We start from the raw sequence: 16655 nt of genomic DNA on the forward strand, positions 1-16655 counted from the left end.
AAAGATTTCAGAGCGAACAAGCAAATACTATTATAACCTCGAAGTTTTATACTATTATGATTTCGAGATTTTCTGATTTCGATTGAACAGAAAATCAACACTATTTTCTCGTTTTTAAAATTATGTTTTTTGAAAAGATTTCAGAGTGAACATGTGAATACTATTATAAGCTCGAGGGTTTCCAATATCATCAAAAGTGAGACTGACGAGTTTTCTACTTGGAGGTAAATATATATCGTTTCCTTCCCGAGCGGAAAGAAACTGTAGAGTCATAATTTACCTCAAAGTAAATATAGTAGTATTTGTTAATCACCAAACTCGGTTTCACTCGGGCAAACTGTGTAGTCATAATTTGTAGTAGTGTAATATAAAACTACGCTTTCATGCAAGTGGGGAAATTATCAATGCGAGTCGGGGAAACGTATAAATAGTGTCGAGGAAGTGTGATCGATCATTTCAAAACAAGAACTCGTCAAGTATTGACGCTCCAACCCTCAAATCACAATCGATCAGAGCGATGAACACCTTGGATATGGTATATGAGGCTCTCACTTTCAAATTTACAGGAATACGAGCAGAGCTTTTGAACAAGTTTGCCCGACTCCTTTTTCCTGACAAGTTATTCCACCATCTTAAACTCAGCTCAATAGACACTTCCGATCCCGTCGGGTGTTACGGGTTAGTTGAGATAACGGAAAGATCTTGCCTTCTCCTAGAACGTGTCGCAGACGAGCACGAAATAATTTACTTCCTAAAGCAGGGGTACAAGAAAGTAGACGAAGAGGACTGGAAGATAGGTAGACTTTTGAGTGCAATTCGCATAGCATTATACACAAGAGAGAGAGGAGAGCGGGTCTAGCAGTTGGATTTCGTATAAATAGTATGCATTCTCTTCTCAGTATCGCAAGGAAGAAATCATGATTGATAAAATAATTCTCATCACCATCATCATTGCTGTTGTTTGAGTGAAATCCTCACTGGTGGAAAACTCATCCGAAGCAAACATCACAATGTGCCCGGTCTGTCAGGAAATCAAATGCGCACCCTCTACCTTGACGGACGTTCTTCTATTCATCTTGAGTTTACTGGCACTCATTTGCTCCGCTCCGTACCTGTACTCCAAGTACCTATCATCCGACTGCAAGTTCCGTTTCATCAGGATGGCCCGGAAAAATAACAATCGGAAAGTCGATGACATAAGTGTCGATTTAAAGTTCGGAGAAGGAGAAGGAATCGATGTTTGTGGTTGACAACCCTTACGTTTTCAGTGCGTTTTCTAAACGCGAACTGTTTTTAAACTGTAACTGTAAATATCCAATAAAAAATTTTTAATTCGTCAAACTGCTGAACTTCGCAATATCCATTCCCCAGTCGCTCATCCCAAAACACAACGTTCCCGATACGCATCTCCAAGCGCACACTAGTAAAAAATTTGAAATTCCCGAATCAGACGCTAATCTCCAGTATCCGATACCAGGCCCATACTGTAAGATACGGTCTTTCGAAGCCGAAAATTTTACAAGTCGGAAATCTCGAAAACGAAAAGTCGTATCGAAATTCGGTCAGTACAGTTTTCCGATCTTCGAAAGTGGAAAAGAATCGCATCGATCCGCAACGGATCGGACGAGGGTAATTTTCCGAAAATTTTTCAATTTCCCGAATCAGACCCTAATCTCCAGTCTCCGATACCAGGCCCATACTGTAAGATACGGTCTTTCGAAGCCGAAAATTTTACAATTCCATAAATCCGAATTTTTTTTCACAATCTGGCAACATTGTATCGAAAAATCCACTAATTTCTTGCCCCATCTGGCAACACTGTAAAATGCAATGTTGCAAAATTTCACCCAAAATTAAATCATTTATTTACGTGCCCCGTTCGGCAACACTGCTGCAAGATCTTGAAAAATACACCATTGCATAACCCGCATATTGAAGGGGTAACATGCAATACTTTCTTTTTACAGCGTTGCCATATTGTACAATAATCCCTATAGAACGCTGTAATTTAATTCGTATTTTTCTGCACAATTTGGCTAAAAACTTTTGCGCTAAAGTCGCCATTTTCACCCTACTCACTTGCATTTCCAACCAACTGTCCGCTGTAATATTCTCTGGTCTCTCCTCTAAAGTTATAACCTTTTCACAATTGTTTAGTCTCATTACAAGAGTTAACCTGAATTTCCATTTGTGAAAGTCTTTGCCGTCAAAGACTGGCACTTTCGCTTTGAACGTTGACATGATTTAATAAGTTTCTTCAGTAGAAAATGTTGTAGATTAATGCTCATGCAAACGAGATAGGTATACAATAAAAAAAATTACTACGCATGTTGCTAATTTGTGAGGTAAATGGGAGATGCTTAATCACTAAGTATTATTCAGTATAGGTAAAGTTTGTACCTTTAATCACTTGTCTTGTAATTGCTCTGTTCACTGAAGATAGAACGATCCTGATGAAGAAGAAGTTGATGATGATTGCGTCGATGCACTATGAAGAAGAAGTTGATGATGATTGCGTCGATGCACTCGGAGAATTCCTCTAGCTGTTTAGCCGCTTGGCACTGTCCAAACCCGTTTAAATCTTCATTTGTGGCCTTTTAATTGAATCTGGGTGGAGGCTTACCCGTTGTCTTCCTTCCTGTCCTGCTTAGCTGCTACATGATGAGTTCACAGGGGTTTTCCTTTGGTTAACCCGTAACCAACAGGGGTTTTCGTCACTACTGGGTAACCCGTAACGCACTGCTCATCAGACACAAGTAGACTAGTCGGGAACATCTAAAAGTTTTGGCTATGTTTTGAGGCCATTTCCTTGAACTTTAAGAGAACTTTTCTTCACCGTTGAGTTGTGATAAGTGAAGGCACTTAAGAAGAGAAATGCACTTTCATGCTACCGGCATGATGAGAGGTTAGGTTGTAACGAGGTAGACGTCTTTTAAGAAAATTGTCACTTTCGATACTAATTTGCGGGAATTAATAGGATACATACGTTAACCGGGCTCTGCTACCATGTTGGAAGTTGGTATGGTTCCATTGGAAGGAAAAGATTCGTTTATTCACACGGATAAAGTTTATTCGTTATTGCAGAGGACATGATGATGAACAAGTAATTAACAAGTAATAATGGGCACAGTACAGAGAGGTTGTGGTGACTACTCGAGTCACCGGTGTACAACACCGATTTGTATTGAGTGCGGGAAGCATGAATTAGCATTCATTCCAACATATACAATCATAATTTATCATATTTTTTATCATGTATATTGTATAAGTTCAGGGACATCATTCCTTTTTCTTTATCGACTTGGTTTTCAATCGTTTTGCCTGAAAGTCGTTCATAACCCACGGCAACATGCCTATTCCTTTTATCGTGAAATATCCTTATGAGTAAAGTGCCTGTGGTAACTATTTCCTCGGATCGGCCATTAGCGAGAGCAGGGCTGTTACGTTTTAACTTGTAGCCTCTGGGACAAGGATGTTGTTAGTGCTTCCATGAAGGGGGAGAGGATATGTAGGGACTCCCCAGGAAAAGGGGGATTTAGCAGGGTCGGCATCACGTTGACAATGAAGCTCTTCAACACATTCTTTACTTCTCAAATCGCTTTTTAACTTTACAATTTCTTTGTTTAAATACTCAATCTCTTTCCTCATTTTTATTTATTTTTTTTTATTTATTTTATAATTTGTACAATTGAGCCTCTGGCTGAGGCTATGGCACACGTCATATTTGGTACAGTTACAGCGAATATACATAAGGTACAAGTATTAAATTTTACTAGCCTACAAGTTCATGAAGATTGTAGAAGGCTTTGTCGAATAAGAAAGCACGCAGCCCCTTAAAGAAAGACGTTAGATCAGCATTCCGAAAGTGTAGCTTCACACTCTAAGGCAGTGAAAATCTGAGTTGCCGAAAATTTGACATCCTGCTCAGTCCGTCTCAATCGAATCATTTTATTAGGGATGTTCTTATGCCTACTGTTGTAATGATGATTGGGCAGGAGGTCAGAAGGCAAAATAAGAGCACTGGAGATGGCAAATTTCAGGCAATCCCAGATGTACAGGGAGGTTAGGGTAAACAATTTATATTTAACAAAGATCGGGCGGCAGTGTGAGTTATAAGGAAGATTGAAAATGTTTCTGAGAATTTTTTTCTGCATGACAAACACTTGATCAACACTAGAGCCTCGCCCCCACAGAAGAAGCCCATATCGCATATGAGACACTATGTGAGCGTGATAGAAAGCGAGACAGCAGCTCAAGGTGGAAATTCTGGAAAGGTTGCGAATGGCCCAAGAGGCCCTTGATAGTTTTGACACAACCATGTCGGTCTGTCGTTGCCACGTTAGACCTGCATCAATATGAATGCCAAGAAATTCTATGGAACTTTCCAATTTTACGCTTAAATTATCATCTAACATACAAATGGGTTCTGGCAATGAAGAGGTAGTTCTAGGGGATACAGAATAAAGAATTGCTTGAGTTTTCTTTTGATTGACAAGGAGGCCATTTGCCTCAAACCACATACAGGCCTGTTCATAGACTTCACGAGCTTTTTAAATTTGAATTTGACAGAGTACTATTTTCATTTTTGATGTCGGTAATTTCTTTGATCAATGTGTCACGTTGACATGTTAGTTCACATATGCGGTCACCTTTCTCCGGTTCCAACTAATATAGGTGGGATGGGATGAGTCGCTTTTACAGCGCTCTTTGGCGGTTTACGACGCCTAATCGCCACAAAGCTCGATCTTCCCACAGGTCATCAGGGAGTTGACAATCTCTTATCTCATTTAACATCCCCTGTCGCCAACCTCTCACTGCAGTCCCGTTTGAATTTTCATTCCGACCACACGTACAATTTTTTGCTCCAGCGATTTCTAACCTCTTTAGTTGCCTCTTGGCGTTTTTCCCTTTATTTCTTGTTTCCTTCCTTTCTTTCTACGATGATGTGATAACTGTGCTTTGGTTTAGTTATTCTAGAAAGTGCTTTTCTATCTTTTTATTTCTCTTCGTTTACTATGTAACCTGGTATAATCGGTTTCGTCAATGGATCTCTCAGATCCGCCCGGTGACCCGGGAGGAACCCCTCCTAAAGATGCTTCTTCTCCTATGGACACTCTAGACCCTAATCAAAGTGAATTAATCCTACAGTCTCAACCTCCCACCAATGGACATCTAAAAGACACCCAATCGGAATTGAACCGTCCTCAAACCAATACCTCTCAAACCGACTAGATACCATCTCATACCCAAGTAAGATCGTCACCTACAGATATCCGCAGAGCGATTATAATCAAAGATAAAAATAATTTGAGATACAATGAATCCTCTAACGGCCCCTTCGTAGTAGCTCTTACTAAAGACAACATAGGAAATAAACATCTAACTCTAATTGGTGAATTGTTATACTCTAACGGAATAGAAGGTATTAAGAATATCCAAAGAATAAACAAAGATATGATCCATATTGAATTGTTAAATAAAGACTATGCTAATAACCTTATTGAGAACTACGCAAAACTAATCCCTTACGAAAGATGTAATTGTTTTATCCCGTTAAAATACACTACTCGTAGAATCATAGTAAATAATGTCCATACGGATCTTACGATTAATGTGATAGGTCAGTATCTACAAGATAAATATTCAAATATCATCAGCGCTAGACGAATATATCGAAAAAATTATGATAACGCTTTGATCCCCACAGCTAAATTAGATGTACTATGGGAGGGGTCTGTAACCCCTGACTTTCTTTATATTTTCTACTCCAAATGCTCTACCACCCCGTACATATATAACTTAGTGAAATGTCTTAACTGCCTGAATTATGGACACCGCTCTGACTTTAATGGTAATCGGATATGTAAAAGCCAACCCCGATGTCACAAATGTGCTGAAATCCATGCAGCCCATGATATATGCCCCAACCAAGTAAAGTGCTATCACTGTCAACAAGCCCACCTTACATTCTCTAATACATGCCCTGAATTGATAAAACAAAAAGCGATAAAACAAATTATGTCTACCCAAAACCTCTCTTTTAAAGAAGCGTCTAAAGTACAGAAAGTAAAGGAAGAACACTCTCAATCAATAGACTTGGCTGCTCGTTTAAAAGCGATTCAAACTAAACTAAAAGAAGGTCAACCCATTGATATAAAGGAACTGGATATTAGTAACTTCCCTATGTTGAAAAATAAACATAAACAACTAGAATCAATTGGAACAGACACAAATGATAAACACCAATATACCATTGAAGATCTACGCATACCATATTCAGAGATAGTTTCGTCCCGTCTCCCACCCGTAAAAAAGCAAAAAAAAATGTAGAAGAGAATTTCCCGTCTGACCAATGGCTTAATAAATACCATAGTCAAATCCCTGGAGATGTAACTAATAATAAAGAAATAGAACCTAAGAAAGGTTTCTGGCCGTTACCTAAAAAGTCTCCTACGGAAGGAAACCCCAATACTCCATCATCTTCAAATAATTCAACTATCCATACGAAACAAACATATTCCACAAACTCTTACTATAACCCGTCTCACGCAAATCAGACAGGCAATCAAACAAAAATCAATTCAACCAATCTGAATATTGAAAAGAAATCAATCCCTCCAAAACAATTACCTACCCCTAACCAAAATAATTTAACAGCTAAACAATCACCACTATCTCCTAATAAAAAAATCCCTGAAAAAAAAACCCTAACTAATAAGATTAATAATTATTCTAATAAGATTAAGCGACAATATGAGAACTAAAAATAAAAAGAAATTTAAAATAAAAAAAGTAAATATAGATAATCTAGACTTTCCAACAGTAATATCCTTAGGACATTTAAAAGTGAATAAAGTTTACATAAATGTTCCTATATCACTAAGACTATTAAATCCTAAAACAAAGAAATTCCCTAAAATTCCGACCAAATATGCCTCTTACTAGGGGTCCGCGAAGCTTCGCATTGCTTCGCATTTTGCGAAGCGAAGCGAAACTTCGCTTCGCTTCGCAAAACGGAGCGCGAGGTCGGGAAAAGCGAAGCGAAGCGAAAATTTCGCGGTAATTCAAATTTTCGCGCGCTTTCGCAATTGATGCCGAATGCCGATGATTGATGGATACCGTGAGCCGGTTCTTTGCGCATGCGCTTGCGGCCGTCCCGCATTATTTACGTTATTTAGCGCCGTCTCTCGTCTCCTAACCTCAATTCCATCATATTTTTCCTTATCACAAACGCGGAGTGCAGTTATTTAAAGTTTGAAGTTTCCGAATCAGTAATGGCAATGGATGATGACCACATTGATCTCACAGAACATGAGGAAAGCGACACAACTGAAAAGGAGGTAAACAAAGCTAGTAACACTGACGTTCAGATAGATGTGTCTAAAAGGCCATTATTCAAACATTATGTCTCAATCAAAGCAAAAGACCGAAAGGACCAAACAGCCAAGTGCATTTATTGTAATCTCATCTTTAAAACACCATTTGGTAAGTACCTCTCATAATTTCTTGCTGATTCAAATTCATTGCTGGAGCTATCTGCTTCTTCTTGCCATCACATAAAATCTATAATACACAAATACAATCATGGCTGGAATTATGCTCTTTATTTCTGCCATCCCTATTTATTTCCTCCAGTTTGGCAGACAAGCAATTGATTTTTCTTTCTCTCTGATGTTTGAAACTTTGTTGTCCAAAGTATTAAACTATGTGCTTGAAATTACATCGAAAGAAGAAAGGGAAAAGTTGTAAACCTGTGGAGCAGAGTAACAATTTATAATGTCAATTCTTTCGTTCCATTTCATTTTCCATGGTCATCTGCATGGCCAATGTTACTCGCTCTTGAATCTCATCTGATCCTGTTGCCTACAGAATAGAATGTAATGAACCAGTCAAACTCTGTGGAAGTTCACGGTAAAGCTGTACCTATTTTTATAAATAATTTAGAAGCTGCATACTGATTGATCATTGGTTTACATTTTCAATTTTTCTCTTCCTCTGATTTCAGGTACAACCAAAACTTTATCACTTGTCCATGTAAACACGGAACAAAAAATTAAATTGCTAATCTGACAATTCAATTGCTAAAAAAAGTGACTGCAACGTTTCAACGTACATTTTACAACAAAAAAATGCTACTTTAACCACTATTGTAAGCTACTTTAACCACAGGGGTGGTTAAAGTAGCATTTTTATGTTTTAAAATCTACATTGAAACATGGCAGTCACTTTTTTTAGCAATTGAATTGTTAAATCAGCAATTTAATTTTTTCCGTGAAGTTTTAGTGATTGATTCTTGCCTGATTAAGAGTTACTGCGTTTGATGTTAGAGAAGATATGACCATGGGCATTATGTGATACTAGTCAAATACAAAATTCAAATAATTTACCTCCAGAAAGAAACAGTTTTCAAAAAACCTAAGGATGAATTTTTAAACTAACAAAATTTAATTATTATTAATTATTAATAAAGCTACCCCATAAATGAATTAAGTACTGTTAATAGTTAAATTAGAATGCAAATTGTAAACGCTAACTACTTAATCAGTGCAGAAATGTACTTCAGTGCAATTTCCGTTGCCTATTTTGAATCTCTTGTGCTTCCAAAGCAGCTTCCGAAGCAGGGTTGTGATTTTGGAAATTGATTCTCTTTTGTTTTTTTTTTATCTTGATTTTTGAATAGTATGTAATTCAAATTTTTTCACAATTTGTTTTGTTTTCTTTCTGATTTTTTTCTACCTTGTTTAAACTTTTCCTTTTTTTATTTTCATATAATACTTTGTAATCCTATTTTTTATGGTTGTTCGGGTTGTTCCTGAAATCTCCCTCCGATCAGCCACCCGTTTTTGCAACAACCTTTTTCACACTTTGTTATTTACAACTTATTCTAAGTCCTTAGTGTGTTAGTTTGTTTTTCTTGGAGGAAATTTTTTTCTTTGTTCCTTCCAGAAGTTTTTTCCATCTGTTTTCAATATTTCAATTTTTATTAGCTCATTTTTCTTATTATCCTTAAGAAATTGTAGATTTATTTTCTTTCCTCTCAGACGTTCTGTGTTCTTTTATATAAGACTGCGTTCCTACCATGTCACTTAGTGAATGACACTCACTGACTTAAGTAAATCGTTTTTTCATAACATTTGTAACAAATGTTTATCTTATTTGTTCCTACGTCTTATGAGACTTTTTTACTTTGTGTTCTTGTTCTTGAATTGAATATAAATAATAAAATTTCTTAAGAAGTTTAAATCAATGGTTTTTAAATTATATTTACCACAATTTTTTAGGTATTTCTTTGTTTTACATTAAATTAGATAAAAAAAATTAAAAGGAAACTAAAAATAAAAAGTAAAAACAGTTTTTATTTTTTATCATTCCGTGATCATTAAAGCAAAACCGATGACAAATTTAAAAAAAAAAATCTTAGATCTGCTGGCATCTCAATAAAAATTCATTCTTAAAATTTAAGGGAAGAGGGGGCAAATTTAATGAATGTATTTTTCACGTATTTCCCAGTGTTCAATGAAATTTACCACTGCCGCACGCTGAGTCGCGGCTCGCTGGAGTAACCGCTACGAAATTCCGCGGGTTGCATCCAGCGTATTTGAAGGGGTTTTTTTGTCCGCTTCGCTTCGCATTGCTTCGCAAATTGCGAAGCGAAGCGAAGCTTCGCTTCGCCTTTGAAAATCGCCGCTTCGCGGACCCCTACCTCTTACCAATAAATTAAAAATCCCCAAAAATTTCAAGATACTTAATTGGAACATCCGTTCCCTAATATCGAACGAGGTAGATCTAAGACTCCTTCTAAACCAACAAGACCCAGACATAATAATGTTAGCAGAAACTTGGATGAATCCTAATTACATTAAGAAATTCCCGGGCTACAATAGCTACCGATTAGATAGAGCTGATAGATATGGTGGTCTATTAACCCTAGTTAAATTAAAATATAATTCGGCCCCGGTTCCCTTACGTAATGATAATTTACAATCCAAAAGAAAAGAAAGTCAAGTAACCAAATTAATGATAGATAATTCAGAGCTGTACTTACTTAATATGTACATCAATCCCACCAGTAAATATACTACAAATGACTTTAATAATTTTTTCATTATTAACAACTTATCCAATAAAACCCTTTTTTGGGCAGGAGACTGTAATGCTAAACACCCTACTTGGGGCTATGAATTCGCGGATTCCAAAGGTTCGACCCTTATGGAAATAAGCCAAGACCTTAATCTGTTTAACATAAATTCTCTAAATCCTCAACCCACCAGGAAATCAGCTCCCAACCAAGGACCGTTTTTTAATGACTTAGCATTTATATCAAATTCCCTGGCTGGTAACTCAGAGTGGGAGGCACTTCTCACTGGGGGAAATGACCATTTCCCTTGCATCTATATGCTTAACAAACAACCAATACCGACCTCTAACTCCCCAACGTCAAATGTGGACCCTTTGATAAAATATAAACTAAAAGACTGGTCTTACTACAGAAGAATACTAGACTCTCACTTAACGGATGAAAAATATTCGTATGATAAATTCATAGAGATCATTGAACAAGCTTTCTAACTAAGTAAACAACAAGAATACAACTCACGATATCCATTTCTTTCTTACAATAATAATCATTAATATAAACTTCGAAGGATTCTGCCTTTTTCTATTTCACTCGAGGGGAAGTGTCCCCTCCCGGACTCTCTTCCCCACCCGGTGACTGACGCTGCGCTGTGCTGAACGGTTCAGCCTGAACCTTTCCCCTACGTCTGACCGTTCCCCCACTCCTCTGTCAATCGAACCATATGCCACCGCTTACGTATTGTCGCTCGCCCACGCAGGTACCTAGCGGCCAGTGGTCAGTTGATGATAAATCTCGCTCATGCTCCTATGCAGCTACGCATTGATTACGCCAGCTAATTACTTTCTAATAATTAGAATTTCTTCGATAATAGTTTTCTTTATTTATTCGACTGTATTTTTTTCTCTGTTCTACTGTGATTTCCTTGGTTCTCTACTGTGTTTTTCCTAAATCTCTGAGTCAGAAATCTGAAGCACTTCGGTATGCACCGAGTACTTCAGATGTGTGACCTGAAATCTTCGGTATATACCGAACTACTTCAATTGTCTGACCCGAACTTCGGCAGATGGACCTTAACTTTTCGGATGCGTGATCCGAAAACTTCAGAGATCCATATGATCTCAGCTTCGGATTCCATGCACAAATTTTTTTCTCCGTGTTTCCTTTTAGGGGACGCAACTAAAATTTCAGTAAATTTTTTTCAGAAAAGTAAAGAAAAAAAAAAAAAAAAAAAAAAAAAAAGTGGCTAACGATGGTTCCTCACCTTCACGTGGTGTTGGCTGTTTTTACTAAGTGGGAACCGTCCATTTTAAGATATAGTCTATTTCTTGCCCTGCCATTATTATTCTACAAGTTAATTGTGGAGTGAGAATTTCATAATGTTTTCTATGAAATCTTCAAAATATAGTGATAAAAAATTTGCAACTACTACAAAATTGGCTCGCGAAGCGAGCCGAATGTCACTCGCGTAGCGAGTGACCGGGGGTCCAGGGGGCGTAGCCCCCGGCTAGGCGTGACGGGCGCGCGAAGCGCGCCCAGAACGGCTAGTACTCAAAAATCGTAAAATAAAAAGAGGAAACTATACAAACAAATTCCATGGTGGAATGAAGAATGTCAAAATCTGAAAAACAAACGAGACAGTTTAGCTTTAGCCTATAAAAATAATCCTAGTATAAATATTTACCTTGAATGGGCGAAAGTAAGAGCTCAATTTAAACTTGTTACGAAAAAAAAAAAAAAGAATACAACGGAAGATATTTACTAATAACTTAAACCATAAAACCCCTTCCAAAATTATATTTGAAAAAACGAAAATTCTTAAGAGAGCCCTGATTCCCCACCCCAACAAAAATAATGATTGGACGGACGACTTCCTCCACAACCTCACTCCTGATTCCCAATATGCCAATCAATGGAATGACCTCTCTACGTTTAATGAATCATGGGAAAAAATTTCTATAGAAGAATTAAAACTTGCTTTAGCTAAATTAAAAAAGAAAAATCCAGACTTGGATAATATACCAATAGAATGTATCAATAAAGCTTCTACAATGGCTCAACAACATATGTGCAACATATTTAATGAGTTACTAATCCTTTGTTTCTTAATCGGGAACTAACGTGATTGACACTTACTTTTCCTTTTTCGCCCGATGAATTTTTTCCTCGGTTGTCACTCTTACACAATGGCCATTTCGACTCCAGTAGGAGTCATCATCAGGTGCTTAAAACTACGAACGAAAATAAAATAAAAACCGAAGCTAAAATATTTTGACGTTAGATTCACGTATTATCTCCGGCGACGCGTCGCGATACTAGTCAGTGGGATATCTCGCCGGTGATCAGCTGACTGTGTTGCGTCACGAAGGAGGGCGGGGGGGACGATCACTGGTGCCACCTGTTGCTCGATTTGTGAATTAAGTAGCTGTTCCTTAGGTGTTTTCATTATTTCGATTTGTTCTAATACATTTAATTTCCGGCCTTTCTGACATACTTTTTCTAGTTTCGCATAACAATTTTCCAGTTTATGGTCAGTGTCGATTATATGATCCCCGAACGATGATTGACCTCTCCTTTTTAGTATGGCACAGTCAACGTGTTCCTTCAGCCTTGTTGCCACACTCCTTCCTGTTTGGCCTATATATATTTTCCCACAGTTACATTCTATTTTGTACACTCCGCTTGCTTCCAATTTTCCACATTTCTCTTTTGTATTGATCAAAATTCTGCCCAAATTTCTCTGGTTGCCGTAGGTTACTTTTACGCTTTTGTCCTTCTCTATTATTCCCTTCACTCTCTCTGATATTTTCTCGATATATGGTATTGAGATCCATTTTTCGGTCCCTTTTGTTTTTATTTTCCCATATATCATCCTGTCTCTTTTCTCTTGTTGTTTGCGATGTAGTAGATGAAAAATGTCACGTTTCTGATATCCGTTGTTAGTGGCAATGTTCAAGATAGTTGTTAGCTCCCTCTCATATTCCTCCTTTTCAAGTGGTATAGTTGTTAGTCTGTTAAGCATGCTATGGAACCCTGCCATTTTCTGGGGCCAGGGGTGGTACGAGTTATTAGGTATTATTGCATCTGTGAAGCATTGTTTCCTATAAATTCCAAACTTTATCTTTTCGTTTTCTACTCGTATAATGAGGTCCAGGAAATTCAGAGTTTTCCCACCCACTTCCAATTTGAATCTGAGATTGGGGTGTAAGTCATTTATCTCATTATGAAAAATGGACAGTTCTCGATCAGTGCCCAGCCAAACTGCAAAAATATCATCCATATATCTGAAATAACATAGAATTTTCGAGGCCCATTTATTGGATGTACATATTCTGTGGTCATATTTATCCATGAAAATGTCGGCCATAATGGGGGATATAGGCCCTCCCATTGGTAACCCTTTATTCATCTTATAGAATTTTCCATTGTACTTGAAGTAATTATTCGAAGTGGTGAACTCTAAAAGCGTTGTGAATTCCATGATTTCACCTTTTGAGAGGGATGAGTGGTCCTTCAGAATGGTTTTCATCCTCATATTGGTTTCCTCTACATCTACATTTGTGTATAAGTTATCCACATCAAGTGAGATCAATTTAGCATTTAGGGGAATCTCTATGTTCTCAAGTTTTTCGGCCAGTTCCCCTGAGTTTTTGACTGCGTATTGGGGTTTCCATGTGACATGTCTCCTAAAGGTTTTAATTAGGAATTTCTCAACATCATATGTGGGTGATTGGCATGTTGATACTACTGGCCTTATCGGAACATCTCTGATACTCAACTCTTCCGTGACTTTATGGATTTTTAGGTATCCTTGGAGTTTTGGAGGGAGGGGGTTCATCTGGACGAGTGATTTGGGATATTGAGTTAACTGCCATGATTTATTCAATAGGTTTTTCAGGTTTTTCTGAGTGACCGGTATTGGGTCTTTCAGTTGTTCTTCGATCTCCGTTTGTTGAAGAAAATTGTCGATTTTTCCCCTGTACTCTTGTTCATTCATGAAAATTAAAGTGTTAGATTTGTCAGCCTTCGTGACTATTATCTGTTGGTTTTGAATTTTATTTTTCAACTCGTTTACTAGTATGATTGCGTGCTGACTTGTTCTTTTAGGGTAGTTGTTTATTTCGTGTGAAATAGTTTCCAGGGTGTTTTTACTATAAATCTTATGGTTAATGTCTATGACTAGATCCATCAGTCTATTATTAGTGTTAGGAGGGGGGCAAAATTTCATACCATTACTTAACAGACTTATCTCTTCGTCTGTGAGTATTACGTCCGAAATATTAATGAATTTGGGATTAAATAAAACGTTCTTTTGGTTCGGTCTCTGCTTTGCCACTATTTCCCGGAGATCGAAGAACAACTGAAAGACCCAATACCGGTCACTCAGAAAAACCTGAAAAACCTATTGAATAAATCATGGCAGTTAACTCAATATCCCAAATCACTCGTCCAGATGAACCCCCTCCCTCCAAAACTCCAAGGATACCTAAAAATCCATAAAGTCACGGAAGAGTTGAGTATCAGAGATGTTCCGATAAGGCCAGTAGTATCAACATGCCAATCACCCACATATGATGTTGAGAAATTCCTAATTAAAACCTTTAGGAGACATGTCACATGGAAACCCCAATACGCAGTCAAAAACTCAGGGGAACTGGCCGAAAAACTTGAGAACATAGAGATTCCCCTAAATGCTAAATTGATCTCACTTGATGTGGATAACTTATACACAAATGTAGATGTAGAGGAAACCAATATGAGGATGAAAACCATTCTGAAGGACCACTCATCCCTCTCAAAAGGTGAAATCATGGAATTCACAACGCTTTTAGAGTTCACCACTTCGAATAATTACTTCAAGTACAATGGAAAATTCTATAAGATGAATAAAGGGTTACCAATGGGAGGGCCTATATCCCCCATTATGGCCGACATTTTCATGGATAAATATGACCACAGAATATGTACATCCAATAAATGGGCCTCGAAAATTCTATGTTATTTCAGATATATGGATGATATTTTTGCAGTTTGGCTGGGCACTGATCGAGAACTGTCCATTTTTCATAATGAGATAAATGACTTACACCCCAATCTCAGATTCAAATTGGAAGTGGGTGGGAAAACTCTGAATTTCCTGGACCTCATTATACGAGTAGAAAACGAAAAGATAAAGTTTGGAATTTATAGGAAACAATGCTTCACAGATGCAATAATACCTAATAACTCGTACCACCCCTGGCCCCAGAAAATGGCAGGGTTCCATAGCATGCTTAACAGACTAACAACTATACCACTTGAAAAGGAGGAATATGAGAGGGAGCTAACAACTATCTTGAACATTGCCACTAACAACGGATATCAGAAACGTGACATTTTTCATCTACTACATCGCAAACAACAAGAGAAAAGAGACAGGATGATATATGGGAAAATAAAAACAAAAGGGACCGAAAAATGGATCTCAATACCATATATCGAGAAAATATCAGAGAGAGTGAAGGGAATAATAGAGAAGGACAAAAGCGTAAAAGTAACCTACGGCAACCAGAGAAATTTGGGCAGAATTTTGATCAATACAAAAGAGAAATGTGGAAAATTGGAAGCAAGCGGAGTGTACAAAATAGAATGTAACTGTGGGAAAATATATATAGGCCAAACAGGAAGGAGTGTGGCAACAAGGCTGAAGGAACACGTTGACTGTGCCATACTAAAAAGGAGAGGTCAATCATCGTTCGGGGATCATATAATCGACACTGACCATAAACTGGAAAATTGTTATGCGAAACTAGAAAAAGTATGTCAGAAAGGCCGGAAATTAAATGTATTAGAACAAATCGAAATAATGAAAACACCTAAGGAACAGCTACTTAATTCACAAATCGAGCAACAGGTGGCACCAGTGATCGTCCCCCCCGCCCTCCTTCGTGACGCAACACAGTCAGCTGATCACCGGCGAGATATCCCACTGACTAGTATCGCGACGCGTCGCCGGAGATAATACGTGAATCTAACGTCAAAATATTTTAGCTTCGGTTTTTATTTTATTTTCGTTCGTAGTTTTAAGCACCTGATGATGACTCCTACTGGAGTCGAAATGGCCATTGTGTAAGAGTGACAACCGAGGAAAAAATTCATCGGGCGAAAAAGGAAAAGTAAGTGTCAATATTTAATGAGATTCTATTAACAAAAAAATTCTTGAATCCTGGAAAAAAATTCTAATATTTGCCCAGTTAAAAACGGACCAAGATCCTAATTCTGCTAGATCTTATCGCCCAATCGGGATTATTTCAGCTATTAGAAAAATATTTGAGAGGATTCTACTTAACAGACTAGAATACTTCCTAGAATCCAATAACAAGCTCTCCCCATTTCAATTTGGCTTTCGTAAAGGTAAAAATATCTACCACAACTTTATCCAACTTAGCACGCACGCGTACAAAGCTATAGGAAATAAAGAATACATGCCCACTATTTTCCTGGATATAGAAAATGCCTATAATAATGTAAATTATGACATCCTATTTGAGAAACTCCTGTCCAAAGGAATAAACCCAGATTTCACTAAAATAATCCTAAA

General features: G+C 37.6%; 2 protein-coding genes across 3 annotated transcripts in view; both read right to left on the reverse strand.

The window, feature by feature from the left end:
• Positions 1-16655, reverse strand: part of b6 (pentraxin-related protein b6) — a 270110-nt gene that overhangs the window by 19805 nt on the left and 233650 nt on the right. The window lies entirely within an intron of this gene.
• LOC140223876 (uncharacterized) lies at positions 6329-14415 on the reverse strand. Its single transcript, XM_072296295.1, has 2 exons — positions 9704-14415; positions 6329-6935 (listed from the first exon to the last, which is right to left on the reverse strand). Exon 1 carries the CDS (start codon positions 14301-14303, stop codon positions 12366-12368), a length of 1938 nt encoding a protein of 645 aa, XP_072152396.1. The 5' UTR covers positions 14304-14415; the 3' UTR covers positions 6329-6935; positions 9704-12365.

This window comes from Bemisia tabaci, chromosome 2, assembly GCF_918797505.1.
Source record: "Bemisia tabaci chromosome 2, PGI_BMITA_v3".
NCBI classification, from domain to species: domain Eukaryota; kingdom Metazoa; phylum Arthropoda; class Insecta; order Hemiptera; family Aleyrodidae; genus Bemisia; species Bemisia tabaci.